This window comes from Neoarius graeffei, chromosome 6 (assembly GCF_027579695.1).
Source record: "Neoarius graeffei isolate fNeoGra1 chromosome 6, fNeoGra1.pri, whole genome shotgun sequence".
Taxonomy (NCBI): domain Eukaryota; kingdom Metazoa; phylum Chordata; class Actinopteri; order Siluriformes; family Ariidae; genus Neoarius; species Neoarius graeffei.
In genome coordinates this window covers 36,129,570-36,147,143 of record NC_083574.1, presented here as the reverse complement: position 1 = coordinate 36,147,143, position 17,574 = coordinate 36,129,570, and the positions used below count along the sequence as shown (strand labels likewise).

The window sequence follows — 17,574 nt, the reverse complement described above, 5'->3', positions numbered from 1 at the left end:
ACAAAGATAACACCACTTGTTTTTGTAATGTTACTGTTATAAATTACCAAAAAAAAAAAATCTAAATCAAAAACAGCCATAACCAAAAAGATACAGAAGAAGAAGAAGCAGCCTTTATGAAGAAGCCTCACGTGTACACTAGAGCACAGTGAAATTCCTCCTCTGCCTTTACCCCATCTGAAGCAGTTGGGGGGTTAGGTGCCTTACTCAAGGGCACTTCAGCCATGGATACAGAGGGAAGGGAAAGTGCATTCAACCTTCCACCCCATGTTTTTCCTGCCAGTCCAGGGAATCAAACCGCTGACCCTTTGGACCCAAGATTGCTTCCAGAACCTTCATACCATGGCAGCACCAAGACATCAATGTCTGTATATAGATAAATCAGTGCAGTCGTCCTCTTTTGTCTGTTCCCGTTAGGGGTCGCCACATCAAATAATATCCCTCTATCATTTTCTGGTCATACTAACCATCTTCATGTCCTTCACCACATCCATAAATCTCATCTTTGGTCTTCATCTTGTCCTTCTACCTGGCAACTCCATCTCCAGCATTCTCCCCCCCCCCCCATATACCCTGGATCGCTCCTCTGTACATGTCCAAACCATCAAAATTTTGCAAAAGCTATTACAAACAGTGGGGTCTAATATGCTGGAATGCAGTGTTTTCCTTTCTCCAAACATAACACTTCTCATTTAAACCAAAAAAAGTTCTATTTAGGTCTCATCCGTCCACACAACATTTTTCCAGTAGCCTTCCGGCTTGTCCATGTGATCTCTAGCAAACTGCAGATGAGCAGCAATGTTCTTTTTGGAGAGCAGTGGCTTTCTCCTTGCAACCCTGCCATGCACACCATTGTTGTTCAGTGTTCTCCCGATGGTGGACTCATGAACATTAGCCAATGTGAGAGAGGCCTTCAGTTGCTTAGAAGTTACCCTGGGGTTCTTTGTGACCTCACTGACTATTACACGCCTTGCTCTTGGAGAGATCTTTGTTGGTCGACCACTCCTGGGGAGGGTAACCATGGTCTTGAATTTCCTCCATTTGTACACAATCTGTCTGACTGTGGATTGGTGGAGTCCAAACTCTTTAGAGATGGTTTTGTATCCTTTTCCAGCCTGATGAGCATCAACAACACTTTTTCTGAGGTCCTCAGAAATCTCCTTTGTTCGTGCCATGATGCACTTCCACAAACACGTGTTGTGAAGATCAGACTTTGATAGATCCCTGTTCTTTAAATAAAACAGGGCGCCCACTCACACCTGATTGTCATCCCATTGATTGAAAACACCTGACTCTAATTTCACCTTCAAATTAACTGCTAATCCTAGAGGTTCACATACTTTTGCCACTCACAGATATGTAATATTGGATCATTTTCCTCAAGAAAAAAAAATTACCAAGTATAATATTTTTGTCTCATTTGTTTAACTGGGTTCTCTTTATCTACTTTTAGGACTTGTGTGAAAAACTGACGATGTTTTTGGTCATATTTATGCTGAAATATAGAAAATTCCAAAGGGTTCATGAACATTCAAGCACCACTGTAGATAAATCTGAATCTCACGACAGAGATCTAAACAACAGATATCAGCGCAGTATTTCTTTAATATTCACATTTAATAGCAAAGGAGTTTTAGGATAAGGGCTTTACATTAAAGTTTGAAAGGTGGCTTGCAGACAGACTATCAGGTCATACAGGGCACTACAGTTTCCCCCCCTCCCAGTTCCAAGCTGAATCTTGGAAGCCAACAAACGACACAGTACTTCCTGTGCCTACAGTGGAGAAAGAAATAAGACACTTCCTGGAACCGTATACAGCCATGGCGCTAAAACGAACACTTGTGCCTGAAGTTCACGAGCCCTGGGGATCGAGAAAAGCTTTCTACAGAAACATTTATACCCAGTCGCCCTCACACACGGACCTCACCCTAGGGCTGCACGATTATGGAAAAAATGATAATCACGATTATCTTGATCAAAATTGTAATCACGATTATTAATCACGATTATTCTTGATGTTAGGGAAATCACTTAAATTTTATTTCACTATATTCAAACAAACAATATGAACAGCTTTCAGTGCAGAATGAAATTTAAAAGAGAAATTCTGATTTCCAAATGACAAATAAATTAAATTTATTCAAGAAGTTACCAAAGGATGAAGGAACTGAAAACTCAATTGCAACAATTACATAGCATTATACTGAGGCCTACAAGTTTTTAGCTAGAAAGACCAGCCTATCAACATGCTCTGGCTTTAAACATGAGCGAAGGCAGGTCACAACATTGCCTCCAGTGCTAAATAGTCTGTTGTTCCGACATGGTTAGCTTTTCTCCCTCACCTCACGCTATCACCCCTTGAAGATACCGCTGCACTGAAGCTCTGCGCACTTGGCCAGTGTTGCCAGATACTGCTGACGTTTTCCAGCCCAAAATATGTTCAAAATCCGCCAAAATGCACTTAAAACCGCCCAATCTGGCAACACTGCACTTGGCTTGCTTGCTTATTTAGGCGGAGTAATGAAACCTTACATGCGTCGGTTCGCCCCCTAATGGTTTGGCGGAGTACTGGTCAAAAAGTGCTTGATCAGATATGCAGCAGAGCTCGCATTTTAAATGGAAATAAATCGCGATTTTCATTTAATCGTGGCAGCCAAAATCGCGATTTTTGATTAAATTCGATTAATTGTGCAGCCCTACCTCACCCCCTCACGATAAGCATCATTTACAAACAATAGTTCGATTCTGCCTCGCAGTAATTCTTGCCGGTTACACATCTGCTGTGTGTCAGTGTGAGTGTCTGAGAAGGATGAGTATGAAAAGAATCCACACACACGATGACCTCCACCCCTCATGGACCTTGAACTAGTATTACACGCAGTAAGCCTGATAAGATCACACAGCTTAATCTGTCCATATAGTGTAATCTGTCTCACGCACGTGCTATTTGGGATGTGGAATACTGTACAATGCAGCATTTACATGTCCCTTATTTTGCTCTTCCTCAGACGTTAATTAAATGATCTGATCTCTCTGCATCCCTCTCAGTGTCCTCTCAAATCATTTATTTAATTCATCTCTCTTTTTGTCTTACTTCAGATTCTCCAGCTCGGTCGGAAGATCGTACTTGTTCAGCTTCTTGAACTTCTTGATGTGCGCTTCGCGTACAAATGTAATATTGCTGATTTGCTCCATGTACCTAAACAAGTGCAGGACAGGACACAGATCTTTCAAAAACCCGATCAATGTGAAAGTCAGGACTGTAATGTGCGAGTCTTGAGAGCAGCTTTTACTTGTCCATGGTCATAAACAGCCATTTGGGTTCCTTGTTGAAGGGCATGACCATACGGTGGAAACGGGCCATCTTATTGGCTATTTCAGCCGAGATGTTTGGGTATTGCAGGTGCTCTGTGCACAGGCGTTTACTCTGGAGCACAGAAACACACGAGTTAATGCTCATTTAAATACATTACAGATTAGGAGTAGCAAATCAAAGCAGCTAGACTTGTACATTTCCTGACACTTCATCAAACTTACACAATTTATAACACAATCACTTGTGAATACAGACTGACTAGTTAACCGGAACATTTGTGTTGTACATGCCAGGCTTTCATCTAAACGGGGGAACAGGGGCGCTGCGCCCTCTTACTCTCGGCGTGCGCCCCCTTACCGACTCCGTGAAAACATCCCAGCAACACTACGTGACAATGTGTCTGATCATCAAATACGTTATAATTGCTCCAAAAATATTCCAAATCATAGTAGATACACCGCCAGACGGTGCAAAAACAATCCGAATCGGCGTTTTCCAGACTGAGGCGCCATGTTTAGTTGTTTACTTGTCGCGGCTGCTCTCGCGAGACTTGACATGGGTTACATACAAGGTCAGCTGACTTGTAGAGCGAGATTTCTCGAGACTGAATGACCTTTCACCCACCGGCGCGGGAGCTTTTGACAGAAGTAGTTCGCGAGTTGTTTTTGTTGACACTTGGGCATTTAAAGATGTCATCCCGCAGCACGAAGCGGAAGAAAGCCAAAGACTGTCCGGGGCAGAAGAAGATTACTTCTTTCTTTTTCAACGTTGACAGACAATTTGTTACAATTTCCCTCTCAGATAGCCTCAGAATGTCCCATTGGAGCATTTTTCAAAGGCTTTGCACGGCGGGGCGGGGGGGGCAACCGGCACCATCTCCCCCCGCTTCGCTCCCTCGCCATGGTGAGCGCCCTCATACTAAATTTTTCTAGAAAAAACCCTGCATGCAATGTTGTGTTTATTCTTTAAAGGGGAACTGAAGGCAAATTTTTATCAAAATTCTATTTCTCTCATTTTATTAAATAAAGGAATGCGTTTTTGATCGCTATTTTGTCACTGCTATCGCAAGTTATGAGTGTTTGAAATATGCTCTGTAATATATCAGTCCATATGTCAAAGCAATGGGCGTAAACAAGATTCGCTGAGACCTGTGCGAGACATCGTAGGACGGAAGTAAAACGTACAACGGAAATCAAAGCGACCGGCATCTGCTAACGTCATCAAAAGACGCGCGCGCCCTCTTTCAAATGCTGACGTAATCAAGCCGGAAGTTTTCCATGTCTGAAATCGCTCCCTACTCACTGTAGTGTGGATGCCATTTTGTAGTGCTGTCCGAAACCTTAGTGAGGATCATGTGGGAAATGCGCTCAGTATAAAATGTATTTATCACAAAAACACGTGTGTATTTATTATTTTGAAAACCCGCCAGCCGCCTGATCTGGCACATTTTAATTGCGCGACAGTAATGACGTAAAAACAAGTGCGACGGACTAGTCCTTATCCTGTCGTCTTTCCGACTCTACTCCACGTTGGTTCGAAGCCGTATGGAATAATCATCACTGATGAAGCTGGCAAATCTCAAAATTAATCTAAATCGGAATGATCTGGCTGCTGTGTAAACAGTTTTCAAAATGGAGGCGCCGACACTTCACGTTTCGAAGTCTTGCACAAGTCTTGTGAAGATCATGCGGATACGTGACGCCTGCCATGGACCAAACGAACTACATTCAGCATGGCAAAAAACTGAAAAAGCCGATAACTAATGTAATCTGCCAATACGAGTCATGATATACGGTTAATAAAACCGAAAATGTAATTCACGCGTTAAGAAATAAAGCAAGTTTAAAAATGACCTCAGTTCCCCTTTAAGAATGTACTCAGGCTGGATCTAAACACAGCAGCAGCTCAGTCGATCTCCAGGCGCTGGTTGCTCCAACAGATCTTAGCTACACGTCCATGTTTTCACCTAAACATGTTGTATGTACCAAATTAGTTGCGAAACAGCCTGTGTTACTAAGCATCATGCTCAATAATAATGAGAGAGAAAAATCTACATATAGTTTGAAAAATCTATTCTCTTTTCCATCACACTTTTGCATAAAATGATTTTATGCATTTGCATGAAGCATTCACCCCATTACTATAAAACCCCTAAATGCCAGGTGATCCCACACGACTAATCAGCCCATAGTTACCTTAAAGGAGGTATGCAGAACCATGGCCTCACTTTTCATTTATAAAATGCCTTGAGACCTCAAGAATGGCACAGGAATAGTTTTAAGCGCTAATAATAAATCTAGTAGTAATTTTTACAATTAAAAATGATTCATATAGGTTAGGGCTGTGCGATGTCCCCTTAATTGGCATCGACGATGTTTACAGTGCAAACATCGTGATGGACGATCATATCGTGGGCGGGCGGGCGGGGATTTTAATACCACGTTATTAAATATATTATTATTATTAAAAGTATTATACATACTCATCCGAGGCTTTGGCACGTAAAGAAAAAAAAGCGCTAGGTGATGTGGAATATTTGGCCTTGATAACGGATATGTGGTCCAGCTGCAACATGATGCCCTATATGTCAGCTACCGTACATTATGTGGACCGAGAGTGGGCAATGCAGTCCAAATGCCTGCAGACGAGTTTCATGCCAGAGACACATTCAGCGGACAATTTAGAAGACGCATTGCGCGAGACACTTGCCGAATGGAAAATAGAGGAGAAAAAGATCGCCTGTATAACAACGGGGCGAATATTGTCACAGCGTTCAGGCAATTGAAATGGCCGTGGTTAAGTTGTTTTGGGCACAATTTGAACCTGGCCATAACCAACTCGCTTGCGCAACAAAGGGCCAGTACAGACCGAGCGTTTGGAGTTTGCCGAGCAGTCAACACTGCGTTTGCGCACAGCTGGCTTCGGAGAAATGAGCTGCGCAAAGCGCAGGTGGAAACGAACCTCCCCGAGCACTCACTGATCACGGCAAGATATTAATCTGCTCTAACAATGAAAGACTAGTATTCAAACTATGAGAAGAAACTACACTTAAGCTATTACTCATTGTTTATTTACACCATATCAATTGAAGATGCGTTTCGGCCTTTAGTGCGCACTTGAACGCGCTAATTTTTCCAATTTATTAGTCTTTGAATTATTGCACCAGCTTTTAAAATCATGATTTAATATTGTTTTGTTTTTACTGTCTTTACATTTATCAGAATCACCTTCATTCTTCCATTTGGTTTGACATTATGGCTTAGAGTGGACCATTTTGTGTCTGAAAGTAGGCCTATTTACCAGATTAAAGTTATTTGACTTCTGCCGAAGTCCGCGCTTCACTGCCGTTTGATAAGGTGCAATATTTCCCGACTGAAGTCGTTAATAGTGGCTATTTGTTTGAACAACATGATAAATTTTACATTAAAAGTATAGTGTAGGCTAAAAAATGAAGTCAAAATTTATTATTAGTAGCATACTGTATTTGTGTAACCACGTTATGTTCACTAGCACGTCCCTGCACCATAGCCTACGTGAACAAGCGGTAATAGGATATTACTTTATAATGATTTATATAATTATGTATTTATATATAATTAAATGTTATATATTTATATATTAAACAAAACTAACTAACAAAAAACTAACTTTTTAGGTTAAATAGGCCCAGATGATACCGTATATATGCATGTTTATGACAGGAGGGGGCGTGGTATCACGATGGTGGCTCTCCATCGTGATGGATGACCACCATCGTCGATGGACGATGGCATCGTCTATCGGCACAGCCCTAATATAGGTAGCGGTCTGAGTGAATGACCTTGACATCTGTGACGTCACAGCAGGAAGTCTATCGGTCTCATCGTCATTTCCACTATACTAAAACGCAGAGCTGACTGCAACTCCGATCCTCCATTTTGAGCTAATTTATCACCATGCCACATAGATGTGTTTTTGGCCGGTGCAGCAACACGACAGAAGGTGGATTTACGTTGCATTCATGACCCAAGAATGTTCAAACTGCAAAGATTTGGACACATTCTGCGACAAGTTCACAGGCACATTGGGCGGCTACGAAATGGTCTCTCCTCTGCATATTTTACTGAAGACTCGTACGAGACCTCTGATCTGTTGAGGAGCGTTGGCTATAAGCCTGTATTGAAAGAGGGTGCAGTACCAACAATTAAAGGAAAGGAAAACTACAAGAAAAGGATTTTTTTTTTTTTGCACCAGTTCTCCCGGAGCGTGAGCTGAGGGTTGTTGCTAAAACCCGGGATGGAACAGGACATATTATTGCTCGGGCAGTGACCTCCCCGTGGTCGTTGCTAAAACCGGTGACGCCCCGCCCCAGGTTTTAGTAATTGCCTGAGCTGAGCAGTAATGGCGGAGTACTCAGTATAGAGAATGAGTGGTGCAGCCGTCTGATTTCTCCACTGGATATGCTCGCCTCAGCAGCAGTATCTCACCCCTTACATGGAAGAAGCGAATGAACAGAGAACTGAACGAACAACTGAAAGTCAGATTGTTTCAAAACAATCGGCCACAAGGTCAGCGTTCAAGAAGCGAGAACACAGACGGGTAAGACACGACTCTCATTTGGATACAAAACAACAAAAAACACTCGTTGTTTACCTGCATTTAGATTAATACATGTAACTTGTATTGAGTATTTAAGTTACCGGTATGAGATTATTTAATTTGCTTCAGAATGTGATGGTCTCAGTTCATCTGATTATTTAAAATCAGCCTTTTACGTTTTATCATTGAAAATGCATGCATGTACATGTCTGTTGCACAAGTTAGAACACCTATCCTGTTTTAATGAGAGTCAAACCACAATCAGTGAAGTCAAATCAGTCTTAGTTGAGCGAGTCGGTTACGGTATTTCTTACTTTCACCATAAATTTATTGATAGGACTTTGGTCTATAGCTGTAAAAGGCTTCGGCCTTAAAACCGGTTATCGCTGTGACGTCACGCACTCAGGGCTGGCTGGCTCAGCGGGGCGGCTCGAATGCCAACTTTGCGGTCGATTTTAACTCTCAAAATATATATTTTTATTCCCATTTATGCAGCATACAAGAGTCAAACGTATTTAAAAATAAAGGTTCTGCGTATCTCCTTTAAGTGCTGAAGGAATAAACTTTCTGAAAGAGCTATTCAAGAAGAGGAGAAAGCACACATCTGCCTGGTACGAATAACCCTCCTCCAGTCCTACAGTAATGCTATCATTGAGTTTAGACAGGACTGCTTTAATCCCTTCAGCTATCTAAAAGCCAACTGGTCACACCACTGCATTGCAACAGGTCATGTTGTTATATTATTGTAGAAACGGTCTACAGGTGTTTTCACTGTGTAGTTCAACGAACATAACGGTCTACATCATTGTGGTTTGCGTGACTCCAGACTCACGGGAAGATATTCTTCTAAACGGCCCTCTGGGAAGATGCCATAGAGACGAGGACCCAACTCTCGCTCTGCTAGAATGGCAAACATCACACTCTCAGACACCAAGGAGTCCACTCCCTAATAAGGCATGCACACACAAAAATATTCTTTTCAACAGTGCAAATTTTTCATGCAAGCACCATATTTGTCCATGTGTAGGTGAAAGAAAAAAAGGGATTCACCTGTAAAATGGCCCCATAGACACGCAGCAGCACGCATGAAGGTTCCTCACCGAGGGGATTCACACGATCGGGCAAGCTACACTTGTAGAGCAGGTTGCTGAGTCCACCACTGCCAACATACAGAAGTGAGTCATCCCTCAGGATTAGCTCTTCACCATGTGGACAAATTACTTGATTTTATCATGGTTCTTTTTCATATGATCTAGTTGACCATGTAATAAACCTTCCTGGTGAACTTGTGGTGTGCCATGTTTAAAGACCAAAAAGATTGCATACAGTGATGCTTGAAAGGTCTGTGAACCCTTTTGAAGTTTCGATATTTCTGCATAAGCATGACCTAAACGAAACCCACCAATATCTCAGAGCTGAAGCTGTTCTTTCCAGAGGAGTGGGCTAAAATTCCTCCAAGCTGATGTGCAGAACCGATCAACAGTAAACACGAACATTTAGCTGCAGTTATCACTGCACAAAGGGGTCACAACAGATACTGACGACAAACGTCACATACTTTTCCACCACTCACTGATATGGATGATCATCTTTCAGCTGCTCCAATTAAGGGCTGCCACAGCAGACCGGTTCTGCATATTTGATTTGGCTTTGATTTTTACACTGGATGCCCTTCCTGACGCAACCCTCCCCAATCTATCCAGGCTTGGGACCAGCATCAAGTATGCACTAACTTGCGCAACCCCAGTGGCTGGGTATTTGACCTAATCTGCAAACTCTTGCGGTAACCAGAGGACTAGCCCCCCCCCAGCTATATAGGTGAGAGGCTGAGGAAACAGATCAGCACCGCACCCATGTGCCTCAAAGAGCTGGTTATTACTGGGACAGGATTCTGCCTGGGAAGACCAAACCAGATCTTGGCATGGAAGGGGTTTTCACTTTTTTTTTTTTTTTGCAGGTCTTTGGATTGTGGGGGAAATGGGAACACCTGGAGGAAACCCACACAGACACAGGGAGAACATGTCAACTCCACACAGAAAGGACCCCATCAGCCATGGGGTTCGAACCCGGAACCTTCTTGCCATGAGGTGACAGTGCTAACCTGTACTCACTGATATGGATCATTTTCCTTAATAAATAAGACCAAACATAATATTTGTCTCATTTGTTTAACTGGTTACTCTAGTTCTAGGACTCATGTAAAAACCTGATAATGTTTTAAGCAGAAATACAGACAATTCTAAAAAGTCTTCACAAACTTTAAAGCACCACTGTAAATCTTAGGTGGGGTTTACATTAGACCGTATCAGCAGATCGTCAGATTAACGTTTTTAAAACGATTAGTGTGCACACAGCAACGCCAATACACGATTCGCGTGCACACAGCAACGCCAATACACGGATATGCTCGTCTCCGCAGGCATCCTGCGCTCCAAATCACTCCGCCCTGAACAGCGAGTGCCCTCTGGAGGGTGCGCACTCCGGCCCTGCACAGTTCACAGAGCGCGCGAGTGAAGCACACAAGCAGTGATTCGGGACTGAGCCACTGTGTGTGTGATCTCAGTGCATGTCGGGCATGCGCGTCACTTACCACTTGCAAGTGGAAGGATGGCAAGCCTAAAGACAATCATAACTACACAATGGGCAGTATTTGCATCAGTATTTGCAGCATTTTCATACTTTTATACTCTTTAATGAAAGGTGATACAAGGCGGAAGTCCACGCCGTTTTTCAGCAGTTGCGTCACATGACCAACGCCAGCGAATCAGGAAGGTGGCTGTCACAGTGACGTTGTCCAATGAGATGCCAGCTAGAGCTCAGCACAGCGTATCCGCGTATTCTCAATGTTTACACAGCACCGGACCAGACACGATCTGGATTGAATACGTGGACCCTGGCGGATTCCCGTTTCCCGGCGTTTTAATGTAAACGGACAGTGCATCCGCGAAGAAAACGAGACAGATACGGTCTAATGTAAACTTGGCCTTACTGTGCATTCGAGTCATTAGGGTTGCCGTTTGTCCTGTCAGACCTGCTCACCAAAGGCATCCCTACTTAATGGCAGCAGTGACAGCCTTAAGAATCACGGTGGTGTAAGTGGTTAGCACAGTCGCCTCACAGCAAGAAGGGCCAGCCGGCGGAGGCCTTTCTGTGTGGAGTTTGCATGTTCTCCGTGTCTGCATGGGTTACCTCCAGGTGCTCCGGTTTCCCCCACAGTCCAAAGACATGCAGTTAGGTTAATATGGGACAACCTTGGGCTGAGGTGCCCTTGAGCAAGGCACCTAACTCCCAACTGCTGTTAGCATGGCTGCCCATTGGTATGTAGTATCTGGGTATGTGTGTTCACAGCTTCGGATGGGTTAAATGCAGAGAGGAATTTCACAAGCGTGTGCTGAATAAAATTTCTTAATCCATGTAGGAGGTGCACAAAGTAACATGGGAAGCCATGGCCTAATGGTTAGAGAAGCAGCTTTGGGACCGAAAGGTCGCCGGGTCGGTTCCCTGGACCAGCAGGAATGGATGAAGTGCCCCTGAGCAAGGCCCCCTCCCAACTGCCCCTGGGGCTGCTCTGGGTGTGTTGTACATGATGTGGGAAGCTATAGCCTAATGGTTAGAGACCAAAAGGTCGCCGGGTCGGTTCCCTGGACCAGGAGGAATGGCTGAAGTGCCCTTGAGCAAGGCATCTACCCCTCCAACTACTCCTGGGGCGGCTCTGGGTGTGTTGTACATGATGTGGGAAGCTATAGCCTAATGGTTAGAGACCAAAAGGTTGCCAGGTCGGTTTCCTAGACCAGCAGGAATGGCTGAAGTGTCCTTGAGCAAGGCACCCCACAACTAATCCTGAGGCTGCTCTGGGGTGTGTTGTATGACGCTCTGGAGAAAAGCATCTGCTAAATGCCATTAAATGTTTTATACATTATAAATCACATATTGACATTTTAAGCGCTTACTGATCCTCACCCCATCTGTCTAGGCTGGTTAGAGGACTTGTATGTAATGCATGTGACCGCTGCCTGATAGAGTAGTAACTCCAAGGTCAATAATATTGATCACAAATGATCTCGGCTCTATTCAGAGATCATACTGTACCATATATCATATTCCTGATATCATATGGAGCTGGACTTGACTTTGCTGTTGTACCTTACAATACTGATCTCAAACTCCTTCTGAGTGATGGTCTTCCATGCCCCAGACAGAAAGTTCTGACACCATATGAAAGCTCGGCTCCTCATGTCCTGGTCCACTTCCTCAGTCCTCCCGTCCTGGAACGATTCCGCCTCCGAGTCCACGTCCCCGCTGGCGTCCACCAGCTCTGCGATCACGGTATTTACCACCATACCGTCCACAGCGACTTTGCATGAAGGTGTGTCTTCCGAACATGCTGGAAAACTTCGTCCGGTCTGCATGATGATTGGAGATACTCGACCGAAATCCTTCGAATGAAAGCAAAATACTGTTCAGGTTCTCACCGAGTGGGGCAAAGTTCAAAATGGACCCGGGCGGAGTTGCTTTGACTAATAATCGGTCGATAAACCGTGACGTTGCTCCCACTGAAAGCTAGCTGTTCTGGTTTACTCTGACTAACCATCAATATCCGTTAAAAAAAACAAACCGTTAGCTCATTGGCTAACAAACACCTCAAAATCATCCCAAACACATTTACAGAGTTATGACACAGTACAATGTTTACTTCTCGGTAGGTTTTCAAAAAACCTAAATAAAAAAAGCCCCAAAATTTACATTTCGATATAAATTCACTTTTCTATGAAGTAAAATAATAAACTACATACACCTAATAACCTCTAATACCGAACTAACGCCAAACAGTTTTGTTATACTCACTTCCGCCTTCGGTTAAGTCCCAACTCTCTCCTCACTCCCTAAGTAGTTATCCTATATAGGGTATGTCAGACCGGCGTCAACACTCTATATAGTGCACTCAATAAGTCCAACAGGAAGCTATTCGGATTTCAGCCTTCTTTAACGGTTCTCCAGGCATCAGAAATCGGTGCAAGAAGATTGACAAGAATTTTGTCCAATCAAATCGCGAGTACGACGAGTAGCCTGATAATACTCATCAGTGATTTGATGTTGGAAGAAAGCTAGCACCACCCCTTTATATAAAAGCGACAGACGCTAGCCTGTTTCATTGTTTTCTAGAAGAACAAAATTATGACCTTAATGTTCACTTTCGGCCTATATTCTCTAAAGTTGTATATTTGGTTGATCCTTTTCCATTCTGGGAATCCCAAGCTCCAAAAGCTGACTTAGATTTAGTCTTTAAAATCTCCAAACAAGAGGATAGTAGTTGCTCCATGCTACAATCGGCATGAGAACACATTCAACTCCAGTGCAATCAACACTTAGATGTATTTACTCATCCCTCATCTCATTATCTCTAGCTGCTTTATCGTGTTCTACAGGGTCGCAGCCTATCCCAGCTGACTACGGGCGAAAGGCGGGGTACACCCTGGACAAGTCGCCAGGTCATCACAGGGCTGACACATAGACACAGACAACCATTCACACTCACATTCACACCTACGGTCAATTTAGAGTCACCAGTTAACCTAACCTGCATGTCTTCGGACTGTGGGGGAAACCGGAGCACCCGGAGGAAACCCACGCGGACACGGGGAGAACATGCAAACTCCGCACAGAAAGGCCCTCGCTGGCCACGGGGCTCGAACCCGGACCTTCTTGCTGTGAGGCGACAGCACTAACCACTACACCACCGTGCCGCCCCGTGTATTTACTGATGGTTCAAAAAATGATCTCGATTGTGCATCTGGCGTTGTAATTCCAAGTCTGAACATTCAAAAAGATTATAAAATCTCAAACTGTCCTATCTTTAGAGCTGAGTTACTAGCAATTACAAAGGCTTTGGAACTTCCCACTGATAAATCTCTCCCTCAAAGTGTGATATTTTCTGACTCCTTGTCTGTCCTTCAAAAAATTCAAAAGGAAGATGATATAGAATTATTAGATTTCCGATATCTTATGTATCAGTTTAATCTTATGGGTGGTGAGGTTGTTTTTGTTGGATTCCAACTCATGTGGGTATTATAGGAAATGAAATGGCTGATAAATTGGCCAAAAGATCAGTAAATAAAACCTATTATTTTTTTCACTGTCCAAATCCTGCACTCTGATTGGCGGGCGAGCGGGTCTGTATCCTACGGTACGGACCCCAGTTACAGACCCCGGTTATGGACCGCTTAGTGACTCGCTCATTCACAACAACAAACATAGTAGCAATTTTTGTCAACATTTATCTTTTTTTTAAAATAAGATTTATTTATAAGATTATCAAAAATCTTATACATTTTTGCCAGCATTTCTCAGGAGAATAGCATTAATTTTGCAGCATGGATAGCGATAACGACAGTGTTCACAGAGAAAGCAGGTTTTACTACCCTGAGGAAGAAGAAATAAAAGAAAACATTTCAGGAGAAAGCTAAAAACCTCTAACTTGCTAATGCCGAGCAAAAACATGGCTGAATCCTGAATGACTCCTGTTTGTATAAATACACTGTAAAAAAAAATCTTGTCAAATTTACAGTGAAAAACTGGCAGCTGTGGTTGCCATTTTTTCACCGTAAAAAATACAGTGACAGTGTATATGGCTTTACGGTAAGGTATATCAACACTTGTAAAAACAACAGTTTGAAAATGTTCAATTTTACAGGTATTCAATGTACAATAATCAATACATAACTGTTAATTTTACGGATATTCATTGTACAATAAACAATGATTCAAAATGATGGTTACAAGCAATGATCTACTAGACAGATATATTTTTTAGAATTTTTTTTGGGCTTTTTTCACCTTTATTGGATAGGACAGTGCAGAGACAGGAAATGAGCTGGAGAGAGAGACGGGGAGGGATCGGGAAATGACCTCAGGTCAGGATCGAACCCGGGTCCCCGGATTCATGGCATGACGCCTTAGTCGACTGAGCCACAACGGTGGGCATGTTTTAATTTTTTTAACAGGGCAATGATGTAATTTTAACTATCACATTCTGTTTTAGTATTACAGTTTGTCTGTGTTTAAACTACAACAATTTGTAAATTCTACAAAAAAATATGATCAATTCAACATATTCTTACTGTTAAATTAACAGTGGTATTTGGTTAGGAGTTTTACAGTATATTGATGTAAATTACACACTGCTTCATTGTTTTTGTATTTACAGTTTTTTTATGTCATGATTTTACATAAATTCACTGTTAATTCTACGGACATTTTTTACAGTGTAGGGGACTACATAGGTGGCAAAATGTAGTTTTTTTCCTGCTATGGAAGTGCACTTGTATACCGAGGAGGAAGCCATTTGCATTACAGCCATGAATGAGGATTCAAAATAGCATTAATTTTACAGCATGGATAGCGATAACAACAGTGTTCACAGCGAAAGCAAGTTTTACTACCCTGAGGAAGACAAAATAAAAGAAAACATTTCAGGAGAAAGCTAAAAACCTCTCACTTGCTAACATAGTTTGATCTCATCAGTTAATGAGGCCCATTTTGGACCATGTTATCCTAATACATAATATTACATTAGGTAAAAACTTTAAACCAGTACAATCTCTTCAAAGTTTCACCAAATGGCTTTATTTATGCAATATAAATGTCATAATACTGTATAGGGCGGCACGGTGGTGTAGTGGTTAGCGCTGTTGCCTCACAGCAAGAAGGTCTGGGTTCGAGCCCCGTGGCCGGTGAGGGCCTTTCTGTGCGGAGTTTGCATGTTCTCCCCGTGTCCGTGTGGGTTTCCTCCGGGTGCTCCGGTTTCCCCCACAGTCCAAAGACATGCAGGTTAGATTAACTGGTGACTCTAAATTGACCGTAGGTGTGAATGTGAATGGTTGTCTGTGTCTATGTGTCAGCCCTGTGATGACCTGGCGACTTGTCCAGGGTGTACCCCGCCTTTCGCCTGTAGTCAGCTGGGATAGGCTCCAGCTTGCCTGCGACCCTGTAGAACAGGATAAAGCGGCTAGAGATAATGAGATGAGATAATACTGTATAACTTTGGTCGAGCAAAAACATGGCTGAATCCTGAATGACTCCTATTTGTATAAATAGGGGACTACATAGGCGGCAAAATGTAGTTGTTTTCCTGCCATGGAAGTGCACTTGTATACCGAGGAGGAAGCAATTTGCATTACAGCTGTGAATGAGAATTCAAAATGGCATCTTGGCTCGCTTTTCCCTTTCAGGCGCTCTCGTTTTCTTTAGAATTTGGTAAAGAAAAAAATAAATATATTATTTACCAGCTTAAGGTCGGTCCGTATGGTGAAATAATGTGCCCTCGGCCTTGAATACTGACCTCGGCCCAGAGGGCCTCGCTCAGTACTTTCAAGACCTCGGTCACGGTATTTCACGATACGGACCTCCCAGCTGGTAAATAACATATATTTATGACATTCATTACCCTTTTACCACTGCATATAACAAAACATATCAAAGATGTTATTTTTACAATATGGCAAGACAGACGGGATAATTCCCAAACTGGTAGATTCTTCTACCAACTAGAACCAAATATTACAACACATACCACATATTCTGACAAAAACAGAAACAAACAAAGGATAATTACAAAACTTAGATTTGGAAAATGTCTACTTAATGATACACTACACTATTTCTTTAAAAAAAAAACTCCAATCAATGTACAACTTGTGGTGTAAAAGAAAATGTCAAACACCTGCTTCTAGATTGTATCACATATACAAACTTTCATGATAAAATTATTCAAAAAAAGAGAAATAAACAATTAGAAATTAAGAATAAAAATTTACTGTTACATAAATAATTTTATGATGACATTTATAGGTTTATTATTGGAAAAGGAATAAAACTTATTTTTGGAAAAAAGAAACTCGTATTTAATGTGTGTGCTTGGTCACAATATGAGAACTAGCAGTTCCAATACTTATAGGATGCCAAATCACTTCAAGTGGGAGTGTCCCTAAAAGAAGCTCAAGTCAAGCTGTTTCATTGTTTCATGGAAAATAGTATTTTATGTTTATTTTAGCTTGGACCTGGCGACTTGTCCAGGATGTACCCTGCCTTTTGCCCGTAGTCAGCTGGGATAGGCTCCAGCTTGCCTGCGACCCTGTAGAACAGGATAAAGCGGCTAGAGATAATGAGATGAGATGAGATTTTAGCTTGGTGTTTATGTACAAGAATTGTACATAAAAGGTGGTGAATGTGTGAATAATTTAAACTAGAGACAAACTAGAAGTAGGAAATGAGGGTACGTCTAATTTGCATATCATGCATATTCATAAATCCTGACATAAGGATTAAACACATGTACAGATATTCATAGTCCACATCAGTAATTTGCTGGGAATTAAAAAAAAGAGTGTTAACTATTTGTTACTCCACAAAGAGTATTTATTAGTTTGAAATGATATATTTAAGGGGTACTTTCATATTTATGTGTGTCAAACTAGCAGGAGGAAATGAGGGTATTTCTCATTTGCATATCATGCATATTCATAAATCCTGACATAAGGATTAAACACGTGTACAGATGTTCATTGTTCACGTCAATAATTCACTGGGAATGTTTTTAAAAAAAGAGCGTTAACTATTTGTTACTCCACAAAGAGTATTTAATAGTTTAAAATTATATATTTCAGGGGTACTTTCATATTTAT

General features: G+C 42.1%; 1 protein-coding gene across 1 annotated transcript in view; it reads right to left on the bottom strand.

The window, feature by feature from the left end:
• The window catches only part of chkb (choline kinase beta), a 38,415-nt gene extending 25,689 nt beyond the window's left edge, over window positions 1-12,726 (bottom strand). The window contains exons 1-5 of the mRNA XM_060923598.1: window positions 12,038-12,726; window positions 8,945-9,053; window positions 8,727-8,840; window positions 3,294-3,427; window positions 3,095-3,199 (exon numbers count right to left, since the gene is read on the bottom strand). Coding sequence (XP_060779581.1) covers window positions 3,095-3,199; window positions 3,294-3,427; window positions 8,727-8,840; window positions 8,945-9,053; window positions 12,038-12,303 — 728 coding nt within the window. The 5' untranslated portion in view covers window positions 12,304-12,726. The remainder of the gene's footprint in view (window positions 1-3,094; window positions 3,200-3,293; window positions 3,428-8,726; window positions 8,841-8,944; window positions 9,054-12,037) is intronic.
• Between the last annotated feature and the right edge of the window lie 4,848 nt (window positions 12,727-17,574).